This window comes from Lissotriton vulgaris, chromosome 9, assembly GCF_964263255.1.
Source record: "Lissotriton vulgaris chromosome 9, aLisVul1.2, whole genome shotgun sequence".
Classification (NCBI taxonomy): Eukaryota; Metazoa; Chordata; class Amphibia; order Caudata; family Salamandridae; genus Lissotriton; species Lissotriton vulgaris.
The window spans coordinates 1,065,722,343-1,065,738,079 of NC_141697.1; the positions used below are offsets into that span (position 1 = coordinate 1,065,722,343).

Consider the following 15,737-nt stretch of genomic DNA (forward strand, 5'->3'; position numbering starts at 1 on the left):
TGGGGTTTTCCGGACTCATCTCTCTATGGCGAAAGAGGAAGTGTCGGGACGGGGTCAGGGAGGACTGCATATGGGGTGTTACGGGCGGCATCAGCACACACCAGACCTCTTGATGGTGGTTTTGTAACTGCTGTATGTTGCAAGTCGATATTTTCACCTCAATATTCTGGTAGTATATTATTGTCCATATACAAACTGCTGGACATGTGAGGAATATAAACAAGCATTTGCAATGCAATAGGTCTCGCATTAGGAAAGTTTGAGCTATTGGTATTGTAAATGACAAATTTTTTATTTATGTGTTTGTTTTGAAAATAGCGAAATTAATAGCTTAGTCATTTACAATGCCAACAGTTTTAACTTTCGCAAATGTGACACCCTATTCCATTTGTAATACAATATGTGTTATATTTACGTAACTTAGATGTATTTACATTACAAATAATGTTTTTTTTAATAATTAATACTTAAGTAAAAGTTATTGTAATTTATAGTGGCAATAGCTTAAACTTTTGTAAATAACTTTTGTGAAGATTATGTTCAGTGTATTTTATTGTGACAAAAATCCAAGAACAGAAGTGAAATATTAACATCTTTTTGTGACATTTGTAATAAAGCTTGAAACATTGAGGAAACATATTTGAACTAGTCGTTGTTGAATGGTTGCACAGATTGATGCTGTGGTGGCGCTGAGTGATGTTGTGGTGGCGACGAGTGATGCTGTGGCGTTCAGTGATGCTGTGGTAGCGCATAGTGATGTTGTGGTGTCCCTGAATGATGCTGTGGTGGTGCTCAGTGATGTCGTGGTGATGCGATAGATAGATAGAGTGAGTGTGATAGAGTGAGGGCGATAGATAGATAGAGTGAGAGCGATTGATAGATAGACAGATAGATAGAGTGATAGAGTGATGGTGATAGAGTAAGTGCGAAAGATAGATAGAGTGAGTGCGATAGATAGACAGATAGAGTGAGGGCTATAGATAGAAAGATAGATACAGTGAGGGCGATAGATAGAGTGAGGGCGAGAGCTAGAGTGAGGGCGATAGATAGATAGCGTGAGGGCGATAGAGTGAGGGCGATAGATAGATAGATGGGTAGAGTGAGGGCGATAGATAGATGGACAGAGTGAGGGTGATAGATAGATAGATAGATAGATAGATAGATAGATAGATAGATAGATAGATAGATAGATAGATAGATAGATAGAGTGAGGGGTGATAGATAGATAGATGAGATAGAGTGAGGGTGATAGATAGATAGATGAGATAGAGTGAGGGTGATAGATAGATAGATAGATAGATAGATAGATAGATAGATAGATAGATAGATAGATAGATAGATAGATAGATAGATAGATAGATAGATAGATAGATAGATAGATAGAGTGAGGGGTGATAGATAGATAGAGTGATAGAGTGATGGTGATAGAGTAAGTGCGAAAGATAGATAGAGTGAGTGCGATAGATAGACAGATAGAGTGAGGGCGATAGACAGAAAGATAGATACAGTGAGGGCGATAGATAGAGTGAGGGCGAGAGATAGCGTGAGGGCGATAGATAGATAGCGTGAGGGCGATAGAGTGAGGGCGATAGATAGATAGATGGATAGAGTGAGGGCGATAGATAGATGGACAGAGTGAGGGCGATAGATAGATAGATAGATATATAGAGTGAGGGGTGATAGATAGATAGATGAGATAGAGTGAGGGTGATAGATAGATAGAGTGAGGCCGATAGATAGAGTGAGGGCGATAGATGGATAGAGTGAGGGCGATAGATAGATAGATAGATAGATAGATAGATAGATAGATAGATAGATAGATAGATAGATAGATAGATAGATAGATAGATAGATAGATAGATAGATAGATAGATAGATAGATAGATAGATAGATAGATAGATAGATAGATAGATAGATAGATAGAGGCCTGCACGGTTGGACCTTCTCAACAACGGTCTCCGTGTCACCTGTACACCACTTGTGCGACCACCTGGCACGGCCTATTAGGCCTCTCATCCTTCAGAGAGAGATAACATGAGTACCAGTGAGTCGTGTAATAATAGCACCTGTTGTTCACATGCAAAGGGGCGATCTGGCTTGAGGTGGGCACCTTCTATATAGAAATGTGAATACTGTAAAAGCCTTTTCTTGGCGATAGTGCACACTTATGAGGAAAAAAGAGATTTCATCCATTTCATTTGGTTTGTTTCACAATCGTTGTTAGGAAAAGGTTGTTTGAATAATTACACTTGCATTACATTGCCTACACGTTTCGAGTTGACATTCTTCGTCAGGGAAAATGATTTTGTTTTCACAAGTATTTGATGAAACAGAATTGCGAGTAAACAGGTGTATACAGCATCGGATTCCTGGCCCTTGCATAGTTGGTAGTGCGTGGGATGTAGTTTGGTCTCTGTTGGAGGTGCAAGAGGTTCTAAGATGTGCTTCACACATGGTGTAGTGAACGTCACAGTGCATAAGACTAATATATTGTTGTGAGTGTGAACAATAGGCAGAGCTGATTCCTAACATGCATTTTTAATGAGTTTTACATTTTTGGATCCAAAATGTTGCTATTTACCCTAAAAAAAGTTGGTTCAGCGCATTCAAAAGCTGAGGAATTCCCGACCCCCATCAGAGCCTGGGAAGGACTCTGTGGAGTCCACCCAGGGGCACAAGACAGAGCTTGTTTTAAGGGTCCAAGAAAAAAAAGTGCTATCCCCGGACTGCATCACGTGGGCATTTATTCAACGAAATGGTGGGAGACGGAAATGTGACGTCATGCATGCTTCAATGACATCACAGAGTCAGTTGAACCCTGGGCCTGCGACGTCCTGCATGCTTTCATGACATCACAGGGCCGGTTAAACCCTGGCCCCCCCATTAGTCCATCCACAATCCCCTAAATTGCTCGCCATGAACTGGGAGAAAACAAATGAGAGCAAGAAATACTCCTGAAAGATCCCCAAGAGGCCGGGTAACTAGTCCTGTGTTGCGGGTACTAAAGGTCTACTAGCCAGAGAGCGATGCCCCTGATTGCCCATATACGAAGAAAGATTTGAGCCCTGATTTCAGAGAATACGCACATGTAAACAAGGGAGTGAGTGCTTGCACCGAATGCGATGTACGTGACCATGAAGTCAGTGCAATGTTTTAGTGATGGAAGCAGCAACCTAAGCAGTAGGATCGCACATATCCTTTTGAAAAATACATTGGACACTAGCATTTTATTTTTTTTATTTGTTATTTATTATTATTTATTTTTACAAATGTAGCACTCCCTAGGACCTTATCTGCACTAGTGCTATCCTAAGTATGTAATGCAATTTGAGAGAGCAGTCACGAATACATAAAACAAGTTCATATTACAGGATGCCGCCGCGCTGCCCGCGGCGACCCGGAAGCTCTTGGCCGGCTGGCCAATCCGCTCGCGGCCGACCGGAAGTCCCGCCTCCCGAGGTCTGCGAGCTGCCGGCGCATGGAGCGCCCTGCCGGTCCGGGGTAGCCCGGGTCCCCAGGAGGGGGCCGGGGAGAAGGAGGAGTGTGGCGCCTGTTGCGGGGCTCCTCTGACCTGAGGGAGCCCCGATTTTGAAGAGGAGACGCGCCGCACTGTGAGGAGCGGAGCGCGAGAGGAGCCCCGCCGGAAGAGCGCAGTCGGTGAGTGGGGCCCAGGCCTGATGTGAAGTGCGTGCGTGCCTGTGTGTATGCCTGGGGGGGAGGGGGGGAGTGTGTGCGCGCGTGTGTGCGTGTGTGCGAGGGAATGTGTGTGCGCATGCGTGACTGTGTGTGATTGAGAGAGAATGCGAGGTAGGGGATAGTGTGCCTGTATGTGTGCCTGTATGTGTGCCGTATGCCTGCGTGTGCATGCGCGCGCCTGTGTGTGTGTGTGTGCGTGCGTGCATGCAGAGGGGTGGGGGCTGCCTGTGTCTGTGTGTGAGCAAGGGCTTTGCACCGCGCATGCGCAGCTATCAGACGCTCGCTCCCTAGGTGAAATCTGACCTTGTCAAAGCGCGCGTCTTGTAGCTGTCCACATTCCTAAATACGGGCCACAATAGGTCTGAAGCAGACACCTTCAATGCTCACGCATTGAGGGTAGGTCTGCTCGACCTAAAAAGGGGACCTAGCAGTAATTGCAAACACAGTAATATTTAGAATACATGGTAAAACCCCTAAACACTCATTATTATAGCAACTACTACAGTATGATTCATTCTAATTTGTTGCATGATAAGATAAATGAGCACCATCAGCTGATAATTAGCACACAATATTATTGCTACATCATATTAACACGTCTTTCATGTTAAAAAAGTGTGCAAACTCCGAGATGCTGTGACACATTCATAGACATATAGGGTGCATTATAGAATTATGGGAATTTTACTTTACAATTATAGAGTTAGTAAAAAGCACCTACTTTCAACAAATTGTGTGCACAGAGGTAAATCGTTAATGTCCAGATGAGCAGGCAGAAGTATCCCATTAACTGCTCTCAATCTAAGCTCAGTCAGAACAGACAGTTCATCTTTTTAAACAGCAAACACAAAGCTGGATTTACAATGGCAAGTTTATTAGTAGTGTTAACCTCCAAGCACCAGCTCCACACACTCTATGAGACTATTGCTCACCCTAGTAGCACTGTAGTCAATCATGTGTAAAATGTGGACAATTCAGGTCTGCCTATTGGATAAATAACACATTTCTAGGCAATCACCTTGCATTACAAGCTCGTGTTCTGTCCATTTTATATTTTAGCAACACTTAATTTCAATGCTCATTTAAAAAAGTTATTCCCACTGGGATAACAAAACATGTTACCATCAGTTGTACTCGAGAATCTCCCTCTGACAGTGAACAAATCACATTGTGAAGCCTCTTTAGAATGTACGAATTCCTCTATGTTCCCTTGCTCATCCTACTTCAAGAGACAAATCTCTGAACATCCAGAGCTTAACCCAGTCAAGAAATACTTTCTTCCATTTCAAACCTTAAACACAAAATACATGGACTAGACTCTCCTCGTCTAGCATAGCGCACACTCATTTATGCACTCTCCTCAGGTTTGGTCTCTAGAAAGGTTCAGGTAGAAAATGCAGCTCCTCCATTTTCACACTCATAATTCCAAACGTCAACCTTTACAATTTAATCTAGAATACAAATATACATTCTCTTTGCATTTTTGTTCAAGTGGACTTTGGGGTATGTTTGCTTATTGACACATCTGTCTCATTGCTTCCTACATGAATGTGTGTTTGAGGGGTTGTATGTAAGAATATTGTCTACAAAAATATTCTTTGACATAAATAGTGTGTCCATAATACTATTTACAAAAATATCGTCCCATTGGATGTGGATCTTCTCTTACTCCCTGCTCAATGTAGGTCCCATTAATCCTACACTCTTTTCTCCCCTATTGACTTTTCTTCCTCTTTCTCCCTATTTCTGGTTGTCCTATTTCTTCTTCAATTGCATACACACACATAGCTGTGGGTGGGAACCGTTCAGAGGTGAGCATAAGGCTGTGAAGGGGGCTCTTCCTTTTGAAAGTCTGGATCACTAAGTTATTTGCCATATTAAAGTGTGTCTCTCAGGCTCTCTCTTCCTGCATGGCACATAATAAAGGAAAGATGGACATTCTGTGAACATAAAGGCCCTCTTGAGCGTACGATAGCCTTGCTGTCAAAGGTCGCCTCAATGGCTCTCAGAAACTGAAAACCTAATCGACAATCGGTAGCCGTGGCCCGTGCAGGTAAGAGCAGTGTGGAGGTGGGGAAAGATGGGTGAGGGGGATTTCGATAGACGGCGATGAGGGAAAATTAAATAAATAATAAATTTTCCTTTGCCATCGTCTGTCGAAATACCCCCCACCCCACCTGGCCCCACCGGTCTTACCTGCATGGGACGTGGCAGACAATTAGACACTACTGTTTTTTTTTTACTTCAATTCCTCAAGGGCCTACGGAGACTATTTACCAATATATGAATGGTCTCTTGTTCATATTTCATCAAAAAAAGTATACTGTTTACAGAGTTGAAGCTTTCTGCAATGTGTGCTCAGATTGACTGATTATTTGATATGTGTTATAGGGCTCCAAAATATATTTGTGGAAAGATGATGAGCTACATTTCACAGTACAATTTATTGAGTTTTAAAAATCTGAATAAATATACTAAGAAATGCCTTTAGATCAAAGTCTTTCTTTCATGTGACTTGTGAAGAGTAAATGATGCTCCATTCCTTTAGCAGTTTCTATAATAAGCATTCAATCTCGGCGCCACTGAATTAAATGACATAATTGAAGTAGCATCCAAATCTACTTGCCATCAACACAGGAAGGCCTGTTTCGTGTTGTTCCAGCCACTTTCCCAGGTAAACACGAACATTTTACGGTCTGTGATCTTTCTTCAATGCGATTCTTATTGCAACATCTGTGGGCTGCTATGACTTCACAAGTTCCTCCTTCTGTTGACAAAGAAAACAACATCTGTGCTTAGTCTATGAGAGTAAAGAAAGAAAAGAGGGTTGCTGTTACATTTGAAGATACCAGAGAAGGGAAAAGTATTTCACCGTAAGTTACTTTTACCAAGGTAAACCTGAAACTAGCAATGTGATGGTAAATGGGCCACTTAGTGTTTTTGGCAAAATAGAATGACCTCTGTTGGGTGCCGGCTTAAGTGAGACTCTGGTTAGAAAGATCAGTGACATCTCCTTGACCACTCTACAATGCTCAAAAATGGCTTACCCGTGATCAATGTTCTTGTGATGTCGTCCACCTTGTGCATATCCTTAATGATCAGCACTATCTGAACACTCTTTGGAAATGGCCTGCTTACCTTTACTCCTATAGTAGGACAGTACTAAGGGGGACATCCGATCATGTAAGCCAGATTTAGTACCTCAAGTAGGTACGACCAGTTGGGGGTGTGACCCCGTGAAGTGAAAGCGATGTTTAAATGTATGTGAAAAAGTCTTAATACCATGCTTTGAAATTAAAAAAGAAATGGCCTGCTTTTCCAAATAAAAGAAGGGGCACTTGCAGTTGGTCCTCTGGACTTCTGCATGCTCCATCAGATGCTGAGAACACACATTCACAAGGTGGACCGTGTACTTCAAGTATCCAAGTGCTTTCACTTTGCAAATGGTATTCAGTCCACTTTTGGAAATCAGTATCTGATCAATGGTTTGCTGCCATCACAAACATTGGTACTTTCCATTGTGAATCATGAGGAGGATGCCCCTTCCTGCCGCCTTCGCCTACTGATTGGCAAGGCGTTGAAAATTGAACTGTGCAGGCACATGATATCCTTCATATCCTGCAACTCCTTGTCTTGCAGTCACAAAGCCTGTGTATTGGCAAACTGCAGGCTTCGTGACCACAAAACAGTTTAGTACATTGGGAGCCTTGCCCTTTATCTGTTGTCAATGGTTCATTGTGCTTGTTTCCTGCATATTCCTTCATGTCTTGCTCTTTTATGCCTTAAGTGTGACAAGGTACCTAAAGAGAGAGGTAGGCATAGCTTAGAGAATCTTTGGAACACCTCAGTTGACGATGTTGCTGAAACTTGGATAACTTTTCTTGAACTACTTTCTTCACTTCCATTCCTGTACTGACAATAACATCCAAACATGCAGTATGAAGTTGTTCTACCTGTTGAATTACTTTGAGGATTACCTTTGCACTGAGAGGACAGATTCTAAAATCTAGATCGCCCACATATCATCTTTTAGAGCAAGTGAACCTCTTAATAGCCCTGGTACATATTTGTTTAATTAAACATTTCTGGTTGATAATATAAGACACAACAGCCAATGACACGCTGGCAGTATTTAATGTTCATCGTTCGATGTGCACTCCTTTACTCAAAGTCACAATAAAGCTCATAATTCGGATAGTTCTAGTCTGACACATTGAACAAATGCACACAAATACTGTAAATACGTATTTACCTATGAATGAAAACGGATTCCATTACAACAGTACCAATTAGACATTGATACACATAAAAGGATTTTTTCAAGTTACACTACGTTTGAGTTTTGGACTTCCAACTAACTCGATCATCCTACTGCCCTAGACAAATCCTTCTCGTTTGAGAATTATGTTTTTCCTGCACCCACCAATTATTGGTTAGATTACTACAATATATAGGAAGCCATTTTTAAAATGGACATATTAACACACTTTAAAAAACATATTGCATCTATACAGTCACTCAATTCATTATTCATACACAACACTTTAAAATGTACTTTTTGATTATGGCTAGAATTTTCTTGACATCAGGAAGCTCTTGGGATAAGATTCGTTAGAATCTGGCCAGACGCGTGGCCAATCCCCTGCTGGCACGGCAGTTGAAAGCATTTGTTCTTTTGCAAATCACATTTTCCCTGCTCCACTCATTCAAAATTTGAATAGATTGGTAGGCTTTTATAGACCACAAACTAAACGGAAAGCTTTGGGTGCATTCCTAAAGGACTGTCTTAGAAAGAGAGACCTCAACAATTTAGATCTTAACATAGTGTAAAGTGCAACTGATAGCAATAAAACTGGGAGTCATCCAACCCTATTATCAGACAATGGCAATAGGTGTCTACCTGATTTCCCCTTCCATCTCCAACAGCAAGAGTTGAAAGACTAAGGGCCTGATTCATAGTGTGGCAGATGTCCGCCATCCATCATGAGTGGTGGAGCACATTACGTCCACCGCCCCTAGGGATTACTGCCCACCATGTCTAGAGATCACTGCCAGCCTTGTAATGATTTCTGTGCCTTCACTGGAGCTGCCACCATAATGGCTCCTATGACAGCACTGAATGTTTGGTGAGTGCCTGCCATGTTTCAGGAGGTTGGCCATCACACATTTTAGCTTTCAAAAGAAAATTCGAAAAGTTAAAGCTTGATTTTTAAAAACACTATTCCAAAGAAACTGACACTCTGGAAGTTTTCTTTCAGGTTGTGGGGGTCATTAGTAATTTAATTTTTTTCTATGCCACCAGTGTTTCCAATGCAGTCCTGAACAGAAATAAAGAACATCTTGCTTTTTGCTCTAAGTAAGGTGGGTGATATCATGCTCTTATACTGATGTCCCCCTATTCCATCAGGCCATTTAGTAGGTGGCTGACAGCTGAGCCTGGTGGGACATTGCCGTTGGAAACCCTTGGTATGCCTGACTCATACTAGAGTGGGCAGACCAATGATTTAACAGAGAGGACACTTTGTCACACTTGTGGTAGAAAACCATGTCTGCCAACTTTCAATCAGACCCTAAGTTGAGTCTAAACTTGCAATCTTATTTCTTATGAGAGAGTAATGCTATGAGATACCTTTCTCTAACCCAGGGATCATTTAAATATACAACATATCCTATTGAGATCAGTTCCTGTTTGATACCCAAGATATGTAACCTATCGCACAGACTTTTTTAAAGAGATTTATTTTGAATGCCTTACATAATGTTGGCCGATAGCAAACGTCACTTGCTTGTTGAATTGACCTGACGCTAGGGTGAATACCAAATATGAATACTTTTCGTACAGTCAGACCCTCGAAGTTCCCTCAAAACAGCTCTCACATTATTGTTCCCTAAAGACTTTAGCAGTTCTGGGATAAGTCTCATAGAAACATGAAGCAAATGAGAACTTATTTTACATTAGCTTGCAGGCTGGAATGCCAGGCAGAACCTCTCGCTCTTAGCATTGATTCTATTAATGATGTTTCTGGTCACATTGATTATAGGACTTCAGGCATTGTTCTGTTGCTTTGTGGAAAAGACACGATTGCTCCAGCTTGTGCCTCCTCTTGTTTTACATTGCAAACAAACATGGTACAAGTACTGCTTTAAAAACGGTCTCCTTCAGTGTATTGACCTTGAAACACAATTGTCGCTCTGATGTGGCACATGTGGGCATTGTAAACCTTCCACAAATTCACTAATTTGTTTCTGAAAGATTTGCAGGTAACTTATTTCGAAATAAGTAGACCTAGAATTGTTGTGTGACAATCTAGATAGATGAGGCCTACAATAGCTGCATTATTCACATGATGAATCCTCATGAACCTAGTGATAGAGGATAAGGCTTGAGCCCTTGTTTTTCACTGTTAAAGTCAGTGGAAAAATATTCTGGTCAATTGGCAATTTTGCATAGCATCACTTTTAGGAGCAAAACTGCTTGTTATATCACCCGTGTGCACATTTATAGAAGTGTGTGTTTGCAAGGCAGTCTAAACAGGAACATTAATGCAGGTTTCATACTCTACCAACGATGCCCATAGTCATGCCAATTTCCCTTTCCTCTAGCATGTTTGAACCGTAATGAGATCCTCCATACTGTAGCTTTTGTTGAAATCCCGCTACCCCTGGGGAATGAGGTTCTGCTGCTCCATTCATTCAAATACTCTTACAAGAAACCATAAGATGAATTCCATGAAATGTTCACAAGGGTGATGGGCCAGTAAGACATAACTTCCATCCTCTTTCTCTTATTTAAATATGGAACTATCAATCCCATAGACTAAAATAATGCACGTTTTCTTTTAATGAGGTGGGTTTATTGAGGGCTTGTCAGTTTTGAATTACACAGATATATACATACTGGACGTGCATCACATCCAGCTGCCTTTCTGACTTTGATATGTTATTCACTGCCTATCTTTGTGTTCAAGAAAGGTATTTTTGATCCAGGCTCTGCTTAGCAATCAACAGGTAGGCATTTTACACACTTTCATTTAAAAAACAAAAGCCACCTTCTGACAAAATCATTTGCATCCTTGGATGGCTACAGTGACAGCCAGTGTGTCTCATTTTAGAAGGGTGTCATAATTGTATTCAAACACAACACACGTTTCTAATTCATTTTAATTTCTTTCAACCTAGTGTGGCTGACATTTTTATTCAGTATTGGAAATATAGGTCAACAGTTTCAATTAATGTTGAGTGGGCATATATTGATCCTGCTTAGTGAGCATTCTGCCAGTGCACAGTAGTGGAACAGGGAAGTAGTGGGCTCCCCACAGGGGATTCAAAGTCATTCATGTTACTGAAGCCACTTAAAAGCGCATCCATCATATACTGCTAGAGAGACTCTGCCAATTAAACTTTGGCTGCATTGAGATTTTAGTCAAAATCATACAAAACGAAATTTAACATTGCGTTGTTTGCCAAGCATAAATGCACCCTTTCTGCAGCTCTTTGAGGCAGCCGTTGTGTTAAGGTTGATGACCGTTCAAACTAGTGACTTTTCAATAATTTCAAAGTAAATAGTTTACGTAAAAGAGCCTATGAACCCTTTGCTTAACAATCACTCTTAATATTTAGGAGCCATTCTTGTATGATTCAAACGGTGTCTCCAAGGCACTACTCCCTGAATTTCATAACTTGATGACAATTAGTTTACACATTTATGTTAATAAGCACTATCCTACCCCACTATTGTTTAATTTAATGGCTATGCACCTATATAAATTGTCTGACACCAACAAAGAATTCAGATGTAATTTCTCTCTGTCAAATGTTATAATTCCAACAAATTCTGCCATCTCTTGGCCTGCATTTTATCTTGGAAACCTTTGAAACTCCTACTCTCCAACCTGCCATAGCACCTGGTGATGATTAAATTATACATCATTTCAATGTTCTTATCTCCCCATTATTCTGTTATAAAGAGTTTTTTCATCTAGCAAGCTAAAGTGATGGAAGTGGGTATGTGTTAAATGTGTGTCAGGTGTGTCAAGTTTTCTGTTCAAGAGGTTTGTTGGTCGCATATACTATATGTAGTTATATACCTTCTCCTCGGAATGGCGTGAAGTTTCCATCGGTGCACATTTTGAAATGGATATCGCCATTGCAGCAGGTCTATCAAACACAACTCTTCCTTACCTGCTTCTGACGAATCGCGTTTTCCAATTGTTACGCTGAGTTGTTGCAGTATCACCTAGCAGCTTTGACTGACGGTTTTAAGCTTTCTCATGGGAGCAGTGACATCTGGCATGTATTGGGTGTGGCATATCTTGTCCTTTTAGATGTCAGTTTGAACAACTATAATACTCAAAGTACGGCCCGGGGGACACATGTGGCCCTCCTGACCGTTAATTGTGGCCCCCTGTTGTCCAACAGCTCTAGGCTGCTGTTCATTTGACAGTTCAGGAACATTCAGAAAGCTGTTAAACTAGGGGTTCTGGTTTCACATTTTGCAGTTCATCAGATGGGCATATCTTTCCCTCTCACATCATACATTAGAAGTTAATGCCTTGACTTTCATTCTTGTTGCATGAGAATAGAGCATTGGTGTCAGACAAAAGTCACGTGACTCAGTTTGTCCACACCATGCATCTGCTTCACAGCCCCCTACGCCCACTTTTCATTACCCTGACTCTCACCCCGCTGGCGTAAGTGTGGCCCTCGTGCATGCCACAGACAGTACTTTGTGGCCCCAGGTGAATGTTTGTGAGTACCCAAGTTCTACAACCTGGCACGTTTCTCCAATAACTAACATTTCATTTCAGGGAAGTATTCTGAATAGTTTCTTGACAGGGTTTAACTGTGGTTGGAAGGGCCTTTAAAGCAGAACCTTTTTACAAGATCTGATTTTATATTTCAATAGCATATGTAACAAACACTTTACTAAATAAACTCAATTAAATAACGTACATTTCTACCCAGTTAGCTATGGCCACCTTGGTTTAACAATGAACTTTCACTTCAGGTATAAGATCTACAGAGAAAACGTGTGTGTGACAAATTATATGTGAATAATAATCAGAAGAAAGCAGGGTTCCACAAGTGTTGCAATTTCCTAATGACAATTTTAATTGCAGGTAAATGCGCGACTTTATGTTTTTTTCCCTATGTGTATGCCCCCTGCTGAAGACCACAGAAAGGTGCGTTGAAAAGTTCAGTAACTCACTTCTACTTTCCTTTAATCTGTTACAGTACGCGGGAACGTGTAATCTTTGTATAAAAATCTGTTTCGATTTTCCATATTATTGTGACATCACTAGTCACCTGGAATTATAAAATAACACAGCTGCTCAAGTGTAATACGTTATGATAGTGAGCATCATAATGCCAGAGCCAAAAGTTCAGGTGAAAGACATATCCAAGAGCATAAGTGCAGCTGCATTTTCATTTGTTTTGATCTGTTTTCTAGATTGAATAGTGCTGAGCAGAAGAGAAATATATATGCAGCATGCTTAAATTAGGTCCACTAAAGGTCATTACAGAAAAATATTGATTGAACATATCTAACTGCTGTGTGATGAGTTTATTGTCATATTGCATTCCGTCTGTATTCTTCATTCAACCACACTACTTCTTGCATATTTTCATATTCATATTTCATAACAAGGTTTGTAGGAAGGGTGAAGGTATGACCATGTATTATTTGGAATGCAATACACTCTACCATACATTTTGAGGATAGAGCAAGTCAACTCAGAGTTCTGTGATCTGATAAAGGAACTCAGTCTTTTGGACTCTTTTCTCTATAGGGTCATGGAACTCTTTGGTGATTTACAATAGTTTATAATATGTGGGATTATCTAATCCTTGTATAAATGCCAGTCTCTAATTTCTTTATAATTGGCGATTTGTGGCGCACCCAGTCATCAATTATAATGAAAAGATGTCAGAACTCGACTGTTATAAATTATTACAGTCAAGTTCTGACATGACAGTGCCTCCTGCCAGATCCAGCAGCCGGGATGAAAGGCAGGTCAGGTTGCAGAGCATAATTAAAGCGGCTGTTTAAAGCAAGGAAAACAGAGCATTGCTTTTCTGTCTTCTGCTTTATTATTAGTTTACAATGACAAGCAGAGAGAACATTTTTTGCACTCAATAGATAGAGAAAAGCTAGAATCACTCTGCATGTTTCTACACATTCCAAGCTAGTGCAGCTTTTTATTTAAAAAAAAACAAACTTCTAATGATCTGTTTCTAATATCTGTTTGCAACAAATAACTAACAGGTTCTTGATGTGTTTAATTTTCCACTAGAGGTTTTTATTTTTATTCTTCATGTTTGCAAACTTGCTAGTTCTTTCTAATGAAAGAGGTATGCCTCAAGGTTTTAAGGGGTATATTCATAAGAATGTGTAATAACTACCGCAAGAGTAGCGTAACGCAACTTTCAACATCGCAGCCCATCGTGGGAAAATAACCCTGTGTCAACGTTGAATTCACAACAAGGCAGTAGCATGCGATAGACACCAGACAACGTGTCAAATTTCAGCTCGAAAATCAACGCCACGCCGCAAGAATGCGATACGTGAATGCAAAACAATGAGACGAAGCCAACTGCGGTACAAAAAGTAGAGAAACCCGGCCCCAGGCCTGCAAATCCAATGGGTCTGGTGAGACAATGCACCATAAAGACCCCAGTAGAAATACACCAGAGACAAGCCAAAGCACGTAGCAGCATGGATGCACCATGACCCAGCGCAGAGCCCAACTCGAACCCCACAACCCTCACAGATTACCAGCAAGGAACAACAGGGTCAGGGAAGGCCATGGAGAAGAGTGAGAGGAAGACGGGGTGCAGACCGCAGGAAAATAAGACCAGCATCACGGAGGTGATAGAACACTACCAGCAACTGACCCACAAGCAGAGGAATCCAGCACCCCCACCAAACAGTCACAATGTACACCGCCATACAGTCTGCATGCAAACTAGCACAACATATATGCTAACACAAAGGCAACACACAACTCCCCTTCATATTGCAGAGGGGCACACAACACCTGCAGCAGAGCACATAATACAACGCATCAGTGATACTGGAGAGGACCACCACACTGTTGACACCGACGTCCTACAACAACCCATGGATATCCCATGCAACCCACCACCAGGACCTGGGCATTCAAGACACCCAGAGGAGAACACTGAGCCTGCAACAGACCACACAGCAGGAAGCACCCGCAGGCACAGCTGGCTCACAACACTTCACCCACCCACACATGACACCCCAATGGCATGTGTCAGAATGTCAAAAGGAGGTGGCCCAACAGGTGTTGTAGGGGACCGAACCTATGAAATGCGAACCATGACACATACGTAGGGATCTATCACCCTACAAGGCCCACCCACACCCCAGAAAGGAGACCCACGCTGCCATAAAGGCACATGGAGATGCACATGCAAAGCACAGAACCAAGCCTAGGCGAGCGCAATTAGCAGTCACACACCCATGTTGGCTATTTGTACAACGGCCCTGGCTACTCCCCTCATGAATGGAGTGGATTACGACAAAGCTACATGTCCAAGCCCCAACCCGCTGCCTCCGGTGTCATGTCTGCATCTGTGGTACACCGCACAATGTAAAGTTGTAGGGCCCAGGGACCACATGCATACTACAACACCACAGGGACACATGCAGAGATAATGTTGAACTGGCGACAGGCGCGAGCACCCGGCTCCTTTATTGGCAGGGCCACGTGTACAGTGACCCCTGTGCTGGATATGTATGGGGTGAGTGTAAGCCACTCCTCAAGGAATGTCTGGTGTTGGCAACCACTTGGACATTGGACACTAGTGCAACTCAAACAGAAAACACATGCAATACAGAGTCGACTGATGAGCAACATGGGCTGATCCGGAAAAAGTCCAGAAGACAGCCAACATGCAGACAAAAGTGTCCGTGAGTCGCAGTGCACTGGTCTGTGGACACTAGAGATGAGCGCGCTCATGTGCAGAAAAAGTCTTGGATTGTGTCCCTAGGATATATTCCAGATGCAGATGC

General features: G+C 41.8%; 1 protein-coding gene across 2 annotated transcripts in view; it reads right to left on the reverse strand.

Annotated features, from left to right (window-relative positions):
* The window catches only part of TAFA1 (TAFA chemokine like family member 1), a 1,279,349-nt gene that overhangs the window by 362,616 nt on the left and 900,996 nt on the right, over positions 1–15,737 (reverse strand). For both annotated transcript variants that reach the window (XM_086936839.1, XM_086936838.1), the window contains exon 4: positions 6,324–6,464. In XM_086936839.1, coding sequence (XP_086792965.1) covers positions 6,324–6,464 — 141 coding nt within the window. The remainder of the gene's footprint in view (positions 1–6,323; positions 6,465–15,737) is intronic.